The 13,468-nt window shown below is 41.4% G+C and overlaps 1 protein-coding gene across 4 annotated transcripts in view; it reads right to left on the reverse strand.

Annotated features, from left to right (window-relative positions):
• The window catches only part of LOC119724517 (WD repeat-containing protein 35-like), a 42,186-nt gene that overhangs the window by 714 nt on the left and 28,004 nt on the right, over positions 1–13,468 (reverse strand). For 2 of the 4 annotated variants that reach the window (XM_038195603.1, XM_038195604.1), the window contains 10 exons: positions 12,297–12,500; positions 10,566–10,789; positions 9,635–10,037; positions 9,310–9,550; positions 8,641–8,916; positions 7,928–8,002; positions 7,392–7,460; positions 6,393–6,525; positions 3,503–3,719; positions 1,802–1,870 (listed from right to left, as the gene is read on the reverse strand). In XM_038195603.1, the coding sequence (XP_038051531.1) occupies positions 1,802–1,870; positions 3,503–3,719; positions 6,393–6,525; positions 7,392–7,460; positions 7,928–8,002; positions 8,641–8,916; positions 9,310–9,550; positions 9,635–10,037; positions 10,566–10,789; positions 12,297–12,500 (1,911 nt within the window). Of the gene's footprint in view, positions 1–1,801; positions 1,871–3,502; positions 3,720–6,392; positions 6,526–7,391; positions 7,461–7,927; positions 8,003–8,640; positions 8,917–9,309; positions 9,590–9,634; positions 10,038–10,565; positions 10,790–12,296; positions 12,501–13,468 lie in introns of all 4 variants that reach the window. The other 2 variants (XM_038195605.1, XM_038195606.1) reach the window with 1 other exon arrangement.

Consider the following 13,468-nt stretch of genomic DNA (forward strand, 5'->3'; position numbering starts at 1 on the left):
GTTGTTATAATTCGTCGGATCAGTGCGTGACGCCGCGTATAGCTGCAATTCAAAACAATTCAAAACATGATTCAGTAACTTTTGATTTGAAATTGAGATCTTAGAATGCTGCTTTTCTCGGAATGTACAGCTGATGCTTAGCTGAAACTTCATCAGGTTAGTTGCTCAGTATCCTTCATTAGATTTTGAACACTTTTGTTGCTTCAAACGAACAAAATGCACTAATTACAAATGATGGACTATAGCTTTAAGAGTTTTATCTGATTTGTTCATGAAGAAACTTCTTGTCGCATCGATCTTAAGTCCATCACTAAGCCCTGTGAGTCGAGTGTCAAGTATAAACAGGGGATGAGTAATTACAAAGCAACACTTCTGTCCCAGTTCAGTAACCCTAACTCCCTAGGCCTTTTTGGTAGGATGTAGCCTCAATCCTGCAATTGGCCTCATTGGAAAATAGCAAATAGTCTCAATCCTGCAAATTCCTCCATTGTTTTTTTAATATGGTCTGTGGAGGGGTGACCACTGCCTGAATCCTGCAAAATCCTGCGGCAGTGACTGTCAATATATTGAGGCTTGGCCAATGACATCCTGGAGCATTTCAAGCATAATCCAGGCCTATATTAATGCAAGACTGAGCAAAAACACACAAGATCCAGAACGAGACCTTGACAAAGTGCATCCTACAAAGTAGCCTCAAGCCTCCAATTCCTCCACTTTGGCAAAGAGGATTTTGGAGGATTCAGGGCGGTTAGGGTTAACATTCAAATGAACAACTTATTAATTTATGAAAAAAACCCGTTCATTGGAATAGCTCATGACTTGACTTGGGATTGGATGACTTGTGAGGACACTGGTCAGATTTGTCCAGTTTTTACAGGTAGTAAGAACTCTTTCATCACGGTGCAGAGATATCATGCAATGAAATAGGCATGAATGTGCAAATACCTGAATTAATTTAACCCTATGCCACAGATGTTCAAACCACATAGCTGTTACGACAAACTGGATCAGCAGAATTATATTACGGTCAACATGTCCTGGCAATTCAATCACAAGTCAGTTACAAGCTGTTGAAATGAATTGCAACAAAGGCATTCCTTTGGCACTGTTCATCTCCTGTTACTAATTGTGATGTTACTAATTGTGATGTTACTAATTGTGATGTTACTAATTGTGATGTTACTAATTGTGATGTTACTAATTGTGATGTTACCAATTGTGATGTTACCAATTGTGATGTTACCAATTGTTATGTTACCAATTGTGATGTTACTAATTGTGATGTTACCAATTGTGATGTTACCAATTGTGATGTTACCAATTGTGATGTTACTAATTGTGATGTTACTAATTGTGATGTTACTAATTGTGATGTTACCAATTGTTATGTTACTAATTGTGATGTTACTAATTGTGATGTTACTAATTGTGATGTTACCAATTGTTATGTTACTAATTGTGATGTTACTAATTGTGATGTTACTAATTGTGATGTTACTAATTGTGATGTTACTAATTGTGATGTTACTAATTGTGATGTTACTAATGGTGACCCGATGTCCGTCCAACTTGAGAATGACTTGATATTGACTTCTGCTTTATTTATGATTGCCTTGTGATTAACTTCAGATTGACTTGAGACTGACTTTGGATTTACTTGAAACTGACTTAAGATTACTTTGTGATTGACTCATGTTGACATGTAACTGACTTGAGATTGACTTGAGAACTCTGGGATGACACACATACAACTCTAGGAAGCTTTGTATGAAATCTAAATACTAGGTTTAAGTGTTCTTACCAGTCTGGTAGCATCGTCTCACAGTTGGGACATTCCGACTTGTTGGTACGTGAATCTTTAGGAGCATGTCTGAAGAGAAAAAAAAACCCAAGAAAGGCACTGTTTTAAGTTGCTCTATTATCAAACTTTGTCTCAAGTTACCCACAGTTTGAAACTGACATTTTACAAAAATACGGTTTTCTCCTTAACTGAAACAAGGACATGCTGCGGCCATCTTGATTTCCCCCCATTCATAACAACGTAACCAAAGCGAGGCTGGAAGGAAAAATAGTCTGGTTCCTTTTTGCACAAAAAATCATTATCATTTAGTACTGTTATTGGATACAGGGAACGTGACTGAAATGGTGGCAGCATGATAAAGGTCTATTACATAATCTCAAGCTGTGTTTGAACCATTTTTTAAGTAATGAAATTTATTTCTTTTTCTGTAAGATACTAAACTAGAGTGTACATTCAGAACTTATAAAGTACTTGTCCAAATTCTTCCTTTGTCATGTAAGACAGCCAGAGAAGACCTGACTAGGGTTGCAAGGCAGCCTACACTGATTCCTAAGTGAGATTGGCATATTGCAGGAGACTACAGACATGTGCCTGTTGGTACTGCCAGTCAAAGTGTACCACACTACAATTTTTGAGAAGACAAACTGTTTTCACTTGCTAGAAAGTACAGTGGAACGTCGCTATACCGAGCATTGGACTATACTAAACATCATCCTTGGCTCATGATTTTTGTGTACATACATGTAACGTACCGAACATTGTTGTTGGAAAATGTCAACAGAAGAGCGACAAATGGCTATTATTTCCCCAAGGAATAGAAGGGAAAAGCCACCCGCGTAAGCTCAAAAACTGTAGTTACATGATTCAATACTCGTGTTTGCATTTGTTCTGTAGACCAAGAAAAAGTTCCTTGCTGGCATATTAAAGAGTGTGAAAATCACTCCAAATGTGTGTGTCTCGATGTTCGTATCATGAAAGCTGGAAACTCTGGTTTTAAGGATTAATAAAGGGTGAAATGAAGACACTTGAAGGCGGAATAAAACCACTGCACTATGCTTCATTTCAAGAAATGCTTGCGGTAGGTCAAACCAGCTAAAGATACTCGAAACAGCCAAAATCTCAGGATGAGTAAATATGCCCTACTTCCCTTCAAAACATGTTTTCTTTGGATAACTTCTTAACCCTAACCCCCAAAGGGCTGTTTTGGGGTCAAGTACCAAATACCACATAATACTACATGTGTTGTGCACACTTGTATGGAAAGAAATGCATACTACAGATTAGGCCAAAAAAAAAATAAGTCGGTCTCTGGTCAGCGCGCGCGTTGATTTTAATCATGCGCGTCAATCTTTTTTTTTCCAAAATGTTCCGCGGTAGTCCAACAGCGCCCTCTATTGCCGCACCTCCTCAATTTTTTTTTACCAAAGAGCACCAAGGAATGGGAACTGCACCAAGGCAAATGATCGAGAGCACCAAGGCAAATTATGAAGGACACCAATGTACATGAGGACACCAAAAAAGCAAAATAGTACCCCACCTTGTCTGTACAATCCAAGCTTGAAGAAAAAAAAAAAAAGAAGCCGCGTCCCCGCGTCAATTCCGGAACTTTGGTCTGACCAGAGACCGAATATATATTTTTTTGGGCCTTACTACATATTTTGTAGCTTTAGGGTCTGTTAGGGTTAAAGTGATATCACTTACTTGGTAAATATCTCCAGTGCCAGTGCCTCGTAATGCTCCTGCTGTGCCTGGGTCAGAGCCTCCGTTGACTCCAGCTTAATGAATGCCTTGGAGCAGGTACCGAATGCCCTGTTAGCGCAGGCTGCGAGACCTAGCAAGGAGTAGATGTCTACTGGGTCTAGGATGTCATCGTATTCACGCAGGTGGAGGGCAGTCTTCATGCTAGCATCAACATAACCTAGATATAGATATAATACAGGCATTGATATACATGAACACTTAGTAATTGTTGGCCAATGTGATGTGACACATAGCTGTTTTATAATTAACAATAGTTGACTGCTGTGATGTAGGATATGTTGTTTTTATACCCAAGGGGCACATAGCATGCAAGGGGGTTAAAAACAATATATCTCACATCACAGCAGTCAACAATTGAACAAAACCGAACCAAACTCAATTGTTCAGAAACATGAAATTTAGCACTGCATATTTCTGTTCACACAAACAAAAATAATCAAAACTTGCACCATACAATTATTAAATGTTACTTCTAATTAAAAAAAAAAACAATACTGGAGGCCGATAATACCAAGTTTAAAATGAAAAGAAATTCAACTGATGTAGGCCCCTTACATGTACGGTACATGTATGTCATAAGTGCATATTTATACAATGGCAACTCAATATATTGTTGATGTACCCTAACGTGGCGCGGCCCCTAACGTGGCGCACTTTGATTTTTTGCCTGTAGCGCCTAGCTAGAGCAAAAGTCTTAACTGAAATTTCGCAGAAAGTGAAATTTCATCAAGTTCTAAACACTCCCGTTCATAAATCGCGAGTTTATTTACCCGTTACTAAGTTAAAAGAAAAAATAATTTTGGCGTGATTTTCTGATTTTATTTTCAAGTGCAAAGTGAACCCTTTGAAAATGCCCCGAAAAATAAGAAAATAATTTTCTGACAAACATCTGGCTGGGTTTGTAAGTAAAGATAATGATGATTTATCAGAATTTATCAAGTTTACAGAAATTCTTAAATGTCAATTTGGAATTTTCAAAGATTTATTCAAGTGCGCCACGTTAGGGAACACTCCGCCAATTTGTGCCCAATTTCCGGACGCGACCGTTTTTGCATTTCGGATTAAATTTTATGAAACCGAAATTGTTCACAGAGGTTAAATAGCAAACATTAAAAAGGTAAAAGTACCAGTATTTCACTGCATGAATTTGAGGTTTATCAACAAAGAGGTTTGGCAACACTACACGAGAAAAGTTGGGTAAGCTTCTAAGTGCGCCACGTTAGGGAACACGACTATATGTTCCCTGCCACATCCTGTTAACTGTGTGGACCATGTTCATGCACTTACAGCAATATGGAAAAATGACATCGTAAATGAAATGTTTAATGCTTGAAATAAGTGCACGAAAATAGAAAGTGTACACAGTTATTATACAAATAATGAAAGTTTGTCGGTGCAATGGTACGATTAACTTCATAAGGTGAACGATGGAATTTATTTCGAGTGGAATGGAACATTCCGATCTCTCACCGAATGAAATAACTCTTTCGATTGCACAAATGTGAAACTTTCATGATTTGTTTTATACAACTCCTGAACAAATCCTCGTCATCTGATTGGTCAGAGCGGCCAAATGTGTCAGTGCAACGGAACTTCCATTTACCGTGGAATGGAACATCTATTTTTGTCGTGCGGCCCCGTGGGTTGGGATGAATAATTTAATGATCAAACACCCACCGATCCGATGATGGAGATTTATTCAGGCGTGAATAACAATAATAATATCATCACTGTACAGTGGAACTTCGCTAAACCGAACATTGGCGTATACCGAACATCATCCTTGGCTCCCTATTTTTGTGTGTAAACCGTACTAAACCGTGTTGGAAAATGTCAACAGAAGAGCGACAAATGGCTATTATTTCTCTAAGGAATAGAAGGGAAAAACCATCCGTGTAAGATTAAAAAACTGTGATTTCATGATTCAATACTCGCACATGTTCAAAGTCATCTTTCAGTAACTACCAGGGTGTACAGGGTGAAGCTCTGCTTGTGGCATTGAAAGGATGAATGGATAAGTTTGGCGACTCCGTGTGGGTTGTAAATGGTAGCAGACCAGTAAATAAACTTCCATAGACCCCAATGGTAAATGCTCCCACTTCAAAAATTTGGGAAAAATACTCACAACTCTCCAAGGTGTTCGAGACGCACATCAAATTAAAGCTTATTTCATCATCTTTCATTTTCTTTTCAATTTTGGGGGGGTCAACTGATGACTTTTAGGAGAAATTTCCATCTGAAGATGATCACCCCTGAAAATAGTCCTGAAGCCCATCGCCATTTTGAAAAACGATGTCTACACTCCATTGCAAAGTAGAGCACTTTTAGGGTCCAAATTACATCAAAATTACACAGAACTGCAAGCTCCCAGTCCTGTGCACGGTTTCCACCCATATTTTTTACAAACCCTCAAGTTCATGGCCCACAGCATGCTCAAATACTGAAGATTTTGAGGGCATGCAAATCGTGATTTGGCCGGCGCAGGCAATTTCGGACCGATTTACTGGTCTGCACCCAAATGCCACTACACCAACAACGGTCAAAAGAGGCCGCCACTAATGTGTGAAAACCACAAGCTGGTAAGTATCGGCTTTGCCATACAATCGCTAATACAAAAACAATTCTGTGGATCTCGCGATGTATGCATAGCGACGTCCCACTGTATAACTAAACACGTGTTTTCTGCTGTGGTAGAGTCCATCAATTTCATACACCCTTAGTATACCCTTGGTTTTGCCTCGACTTACCATTTTCCCACCTGAGCCATTGAAATGCCATATATACCACAGCAATGCAGACAATAGTTGTACAGTGCATAATAAAGCCTTACCTTGATAGAGCTGTCTCTGAGCCAGTAAGAAGAAGTGGAAAGCCTCAGCCCCTCTCCAGGCATTGTCAATGATCTTGGTATCTGAACTAGCCATAGCCTCTTCCTCAAGCAGGCCGGCTAGGGCTGAGGCTGCCTATAAGAAGCAACAGTGTAACAATACTTAGTAAATCTGTGCAACCAAGATACGGAAGTGGTGCTTGTATATGACACCCAGAGTATGTGTAACCGATTCGGGCGATTCACAGTGCAGTGCCCCACTAAGAGTTTGCCACGAAGAGTTCATTTTCCCAGTGCATTGTGGGAGATGGTCGACAAATTTGCAGTGTGGAACATTTAAAATTGTTGGTTTTTCCGGTTAGTAGTTAAGTATGCATATGAAATCGAGTATCTGTTGGCCCTTTTTTTTTTTTTTTAATCAATATGGTGTTTTTTGTAAGGCAGCAACACGCTATGCCCCTATCTATAACAAATTAGCTCAAGTTGTCAACTGACACTTATTCAAATGGGACGTGTTTAGTCGACTGTAAACTTGAAAAATTGACTCTCCATGGCAAACTCTTGGTGGCGTAGTGCATTGTGAATTGCCAAATTTCAATCAAAATGTAACGTCTTCACATAAAGCACTATTTGCAAAAGCCCATTTAATTACAAATGACTTAAAAGATGCATACTCCATGCTTTAAAAAAAAGCACATTTGTCTCTCCAAACATTTTTTTCCATTTGTATGTTGTGATTATTTAAAACACTACTTTATTCTGATTTTGGTCATGTGCAACCCTCTGAAAAAGGGATTTCATTTTGTGCACAAATAACCCACCCAAATTATTGTCTGGCAGCCAATTATTCAAATTTTGTGAAGAAATATTTCAATAAGTAAATGTCAGTGGATTTTTTTGTTCAGTGCGTCATTCAAAAGTGGATAACTTTTATATTGCTAGGAAAATACCAATTGAAAAAAAAAGATTCTATTTTTCGAGGTGAACGCATCGTTAACAAACCTCAGCTTTCTTCTTCGATTTTGCTTTCAATCGAGAGGACAGCTTCATCTGTTCATGGTAGCTCTCAACCTAGGAACAGAAAAACGAATGTCAGTATCATGGTGAACCAACATTGAGGATGAGAACAGGAGTGTTATGTTTCATTATTTTAGGACGGGAGTGTTAACTTGAACAAGGCTGTTTCTATTATTAACCAGTTCGCGCCGGGAATATTTGACATTGACCGGTCCCAGACGCGGGACTGTTTTTCACGAAGGCCGTCATCAGTGGGTCGCAGACAGATATTTCCGGCCTCGTTCGTTGCGTTTGTTTACTCGTCATCCATTACGAATACCGTAAAACCTTTGCGTGTATACAAGTCATCCGACGTGAACTGGTTAATGGAAACCCACGATACGCCAAGACCCTATATCCAATATCACAGAGAAGTAGCTGTTTGTCCCAGGCTGCATAATGCACTTATATACTGCTTTGTATCCTGGGGAACATGGCACTCTATAAATGACTAACACTATTATTATTACATTCCAACCTACCATCAAGGCACCGAGGACATACAGCTTCTTGGTTCTCAGCGGCTTGACCTTCTTCTTGACATTCTCTTCTGCGATCTGTTTGCAAAATAACAACAAATAAAACATCATAATAAAAAATGTCAACTGAGTTTCAGAAAAGCTTCAGGATTGCGTGGTATTAACCCAAAAGATTTGTAGGGGGGGGGGGGGGGGGAGTGAGGTGAATTTGGGAAAGTGAAGAATGGGAATCCCTTTTTCTTTGCAATGTCTCACAAAAATTCTGACACCAAGTTCATAGTAAAAATATTCTTGTGACATGTATTTTTAAATACAGGGAGGTAGAATGTGTTTACATTTCCTATTGAATGTGCACACTGCACAGGGAGAAGTACCACTGCATGGCGACTATGATCCATGATTATTCAGCAATTAGCAGGGATAGCCAACGAAAGTCTTTGCACTTATTTCTTGTGGTAGAAGATGTGGAAGGAAACTACAGTTTCAGTGGTGGGAGGAAACCCAAGAACGATATTCTAGGGAATCCACAGAATCAGGTAGGGACTGAAAACCCAGTCCGAATATCGGCCCAGGCGGGATTCGAACCCGGGTCACAGCGGTGGAAGGCGAGGAAAGTACCGCTACGCCAACCTGACTCCCAGATATGTCTCCACAGGTATTATAGAATAATGGATTGAAGCGATTGAAGAGAGAATGACGATTCCTGAACCACTCACACTGAACATGAGTTTGGCAGCCTCGATGAAGTGATTGGCTTTCCTGTACAGCTCTATAGCCTGTAGTTTCTTATCCTTCTCCAGTAAGTGAGCAGCATAGCGAGCCAGTAGGTTATCTATCTCCTTGATGCTATGGGCTTTGGCTAACTCCACCGCCTGGTCCCATTGGTTGAGCTCTACACAGCAGTCTACTGCCTTCTTGACTTGGTGACATTTGAGGTAAGCGGCTACGGCTTCCTGGCACATGCCTACTGTCACAAACATGGCGGCTATATCCTGGGGGTCAAAGGTCAAGGTGTTGAAACAAAATCTGTAAAGTTTGGTTCTATATATATCAAACATTATATACACTTGTGGTTAAAACAGGGGCCTTCAGTCTAAATGAATCGGCACAGGCACTAACCTTAAAACACAGTGAGATTTAAAAGTTTTTGGAGTTTTTTTATTTACTCTAAGAAGTTTTCTTCAATTTCAGTGGTAACCTCTATAAGTTTGTAAACATAAGATATACTGTTTTAATATCCCAACTGAAGTGAAAACTTTCCAAACACGCCAAAACTGATTGGTAATTGGGCTGATTTAATAAAGCTGAACACTATTCCAACGTAAAATAAATGAAATTAGGAAGTAATGATAGAGGCCAAGTCAGGTGTTTGACTGCCTGCTTACCGGCAGGAGTCGGTGGTTTTCGGGCAGCGAGTCAGCCAGTTTCTGCAGCCCCACGAAGTCCTCCAGGAGATAGTAGCACTCAGCCAATCTCTCCTGATTGTTACCCTGCACGTAGTAGGTCACAGCGTTGCTCCATTTCTGCCGGTCGGCATAGTAGTCACCGATAGCATTCCAGGCTTGTTGGAGCTGAGTGTCATCTCCTCCACCGCTGCCTGCCTTCAGGAGCTGCACCACGCGGAACCAGTCGCCTAGCTTGAGGCGCAGACTGACTGCGAGATCCCTGCAATTCAAAGTGTTGGCAAACAGATCTGTGATTAGGCGGAACCAGTCGCCTAGCTTGAGGCGCAGACTGACTGCGAGATCCCTGCAATGCAAAGTGTTGGCAAACAGATCTGTAATTAGGCGGAACCAGTCGCCTAGCTTGAGGCGCAGACTGACTGCGAGATCCCTGCAATTCAAAGTGTTGGCAAACAGATCTGTAATTAGGCAGAACCAGTCGCCTAGCTTGAGGCGCAGACTGACTGCGAGATCCCTGCAATTCAAAGTGTTGGCAAACAGATCTGTAATTAGGCGGAACCAGTCGCCTAGCTTGAGGCGCAGACTGACTGCGAGATCCCTGCAATTCAAAGTGTTGGCAAACAGATCTGTAATTAGGCGGAACCAGTCGCCTAGCTTGAGACGCAGACTGACTGCGAGATCCCTGCAATTCAAAGTGTTGGCAAACAGATCTGTTTGCCAAATCCTTTTCTTCCTCCATTGTCCTCTGTTACAGATAATCCATCTGGTCTTCCTTGTTTGTGTTTACACATCTTCCCCCATCTTTCATCCCTTTCCACCTCAATACTGTCCCCCCCCCCCCCCCCCCCCGCATCATCCCTTCACTCTCACACTCTTTTGTCCGTTCCCACTCCCTGTGACCTTTGATCCTTCCCCTTTCTGGTCCCTCCCCTGTTTACACCAGACCCCTTGTGGTTTGCCATCTTCCTTTGTTTCTTTGTTCTCTCATCCACCCTCCCCTGCATCTTTCCACACCTTTCCCACCTAATCCTCCTTTTGTGTTTCTTCTTTCAGCCCTGCATGTTTGTGTGCACCCCCATGTTAGTGTATGTACCTCTGTCATTTCTGTTTTAGCCTCTGAAGAAGAACTTGCTAAGTTCGCAACGTCAGGCCACATTAATTTTAAGATTTATATATTTCAGGTCCATCCAGTCAGTAAGCAGTTTGCAGCAGTTTTACTTTTTTTCTTTTTTTCAGATCTGTAATTAGGCGGAACCAGTCGCCTAGCTTGAGGCGCAGACTGACTGCGAGATCCCTGCAATTCAAAGTGTTGGCAAACCGATCTGTAATTAGGCGGAACCAGTCACCTAGCTTGAGGCGCAGACTGACTGCGAGATCCCTGCAATTCAAAGTGTTGGCAAACAGATCTGTAACTAGGCGGAACCAGTCGCCTAGCTTGAGGCGCAGACTGACTGCGAGATCCCTGCAATTCAAAGTGTTGGCAAGCAGAACTGTAATTTATGCGACCTGCTTGCCATGTGATCACATGGGAGTCAGGTTGGCGTAGCGGTACTTTCCTCGCCTTCCACAGCTGTGACCCGGGTTCGAATCCCGCCTGGGCCAATATGTGGATTGGGTTTTCAGTCCCTGCCTGATTTCGTGGGTTTTCGCCAGAATATTCTTCTGGGGTTTTCCTCCCACCTCTAAAACTGTAATTTCTTCTCATTGTCTCCTCTCTACAGGTTTCGTCAGGCTTTCGGGCTACAGTGCCTATAGGGTACTTTTGAGGAATCCTTGGTTTCATTACCAGAAAGAAATAAAATTAATTGGGATAGTAACCAGCTAGGTTTATTCACATCTTTTGCATTGAGGCACTTTTGTTATTGTTTTGGTTCAGTGACAATACCTGCCATATTGTCTAGTCAAGCACCAGTGAAAGAAAAGCACTGCTCTCTGAGTTAGCAGTAGCGAATGAGGTCTATTGGTGATGATACAATTGAGCATACTTTTAAAGTTGAACAAAGAAATTGACTGGAGCCGGTTTGAAACTAAGACCTCCGAATTCGCATTCCGGTGCTCTACTCACTGAGCTATGCAGCTCTACGTTGGTGGCTCCCCATTTTGTCAATGTCTTTGTTCAAGGGGCGCTAGTCAGAAGCCAAAAAGCCATATATGCCATGTAGCCAGGGATCACGCCCAAAGTCATGATGCTAACAATATTAACAATGCTGCAAACCCGGGAAATAGCAAATGGAGAGCGGTCAAAAAGAATACTGATTTTTAGTACAAATGAAACAAAAAAACCAAAAAAACAAAGGAATCTGACTAATTTTGACAGTACATGTATTTCATTAACTGATTTGTATAAGGCAACACAAAAATTTCAATTCCATTTCATTTTATCATTTTTTTTTCAAACTAAGAACAGGAAAACACTCTTCACAGCTTGAATGACAACATCAATGGCATGTGTACACAGTGATTTTAAATGCAAATGTCTAAGTATCAAACTACATCATAAAAAGAGAGATTAACTTAAACAAAAAAAGTGATAATGGAGTAAAAGATAAGCCTGTTGAAGACCACCATATCTTCTGCTCATTGTGAAATGGTTTCTCTGCAACAAAACCTTTGACAAAATTGTTTTAAATTATGTGATCAAATAACATGCCAGGCTGTGCTCCGTGGTCATATACGGGTCGATGTGGCCGGCAGCCATAGGCGCCTTTACGTGCCAGCGGCCCGACCACGTTGTAGCCGCGTCCTTCGCAATTCAGCATACCAGCTGTGAGTAAGGATGATTAGCCTCCCAAATTATTACTATTATTAACAGTTTGTGCAAAGAGAAAAGAGAAGACAGAAAAAAAAACCAGGTAAAAAAGACAAAAAGTACAAACACCTGCAAAATTAATTTTTAGCAAAGAAAGAACTCCTTGAGAGAACCCTGAAAATTTGGAGCCCAAAAATGCTAAGGATAAGAGAGCACTGACCTGCGATCCATATCCATGTACATCCTCTCTGCATCTTCAAACCTCTTGAAGTAAGCAGCCACCTCTGCACTTCTCATCACCTCACTCTGTAGGTTACCCAGCCGCTTGACAAACTCAATGCCTTGGTAGTCCTTGCAGCGTACAAAGGCCTGCTCTGCCATCTTCAGGTCTAGGTTCTCTAAAGAGGCCTCGGCCAGAAGACGCCTAGAGTGTGAGAAAGAAACAGTCAAAAAATGACCATTAAAGGCATATAGCACCATTTGCGTTTATCCCAAAAGTAACCGCGGCATTATTGAAAAAAACTTGGAAATTATGTTTTTTATAAAAGCCACAATGTTAAGTTGGCTTCCATATTGTTCAAGTACGGTACTGGCCACATTTTGAAAGTGGCCTCCATATTACATGTGGTGGTATAAGGAGACTCAAAGAAGACTGCCACAAACTACAGTGTTGTGTAGTAATTACACAGCATAAAGTTGGCCTCCATCTGACTATAATTACAGGAATCTCTGTGTGTCTCTGTCAGTGTCTGTCTGAACTTTATCTCCAGAACCGGGCACTGTATGAAGTTGAAAATTGCCAGGTGTATTGCTCGGGACCCCAGAATATGCAGTGTCAAGTTTGAAGTTGTTTGGATCAGCAGTTTTCAAAAAGCTGCAAAAAAACCCAGCAAAACCGGAGGCCTAGACCATACAAACTGCTGCACACTTTGAAAGGGCACTGCACTCTACCGCGCCACGGCTATGGGTTTACACACGTGGAAATGGTAGTTGACTGTATGGGCTCCACCATTTCTTGAAGGGGGAAGATTGCGCAGCGGTGAGGTGGGCCTCGACCATTTCTTGAAGGGGAAGAATGCGCAACAGTGAGGTGTAGATATGGCGCGCTGTTACACAGGCACTGCACTCTATACCGCCACGTTTGCGGGTCTACTGGAGGCCAAGCAATTTGCCCATTTCAACCAGGCATGTTTCAAACGGGCACTGCACTAGTAATAGGGAGGTTTCGCAAGCGAACGGATACGCTTACACTTACGTTTAGCTATCCGTATCCGTTTTTTACTTACGTGTAGCGAGCGAGATATGCGTGTCGTCTGCACGTATGACGTCATACGCCACTCACTATCCGCTAAACGTGCAGACGACACACATATCTCGCTCGCTACACGTAAG

The sequence above is a fragment of the Patiria miniata genome, unplaced genomic scaffold, assembly GCF_015706575.1.
Source record: "Patiria miniata isolate m_02_andy unplaced genomic scaffold, ASM1570657v1 HiC_scaffold_18, whole genome shotgun sequence".
Lineage (NCBI taxonomy): Eukaryota > Metazoa > Echinodermata > Asteroidea > Valvatida > Asterinidae > Patiria > Patiria miniata.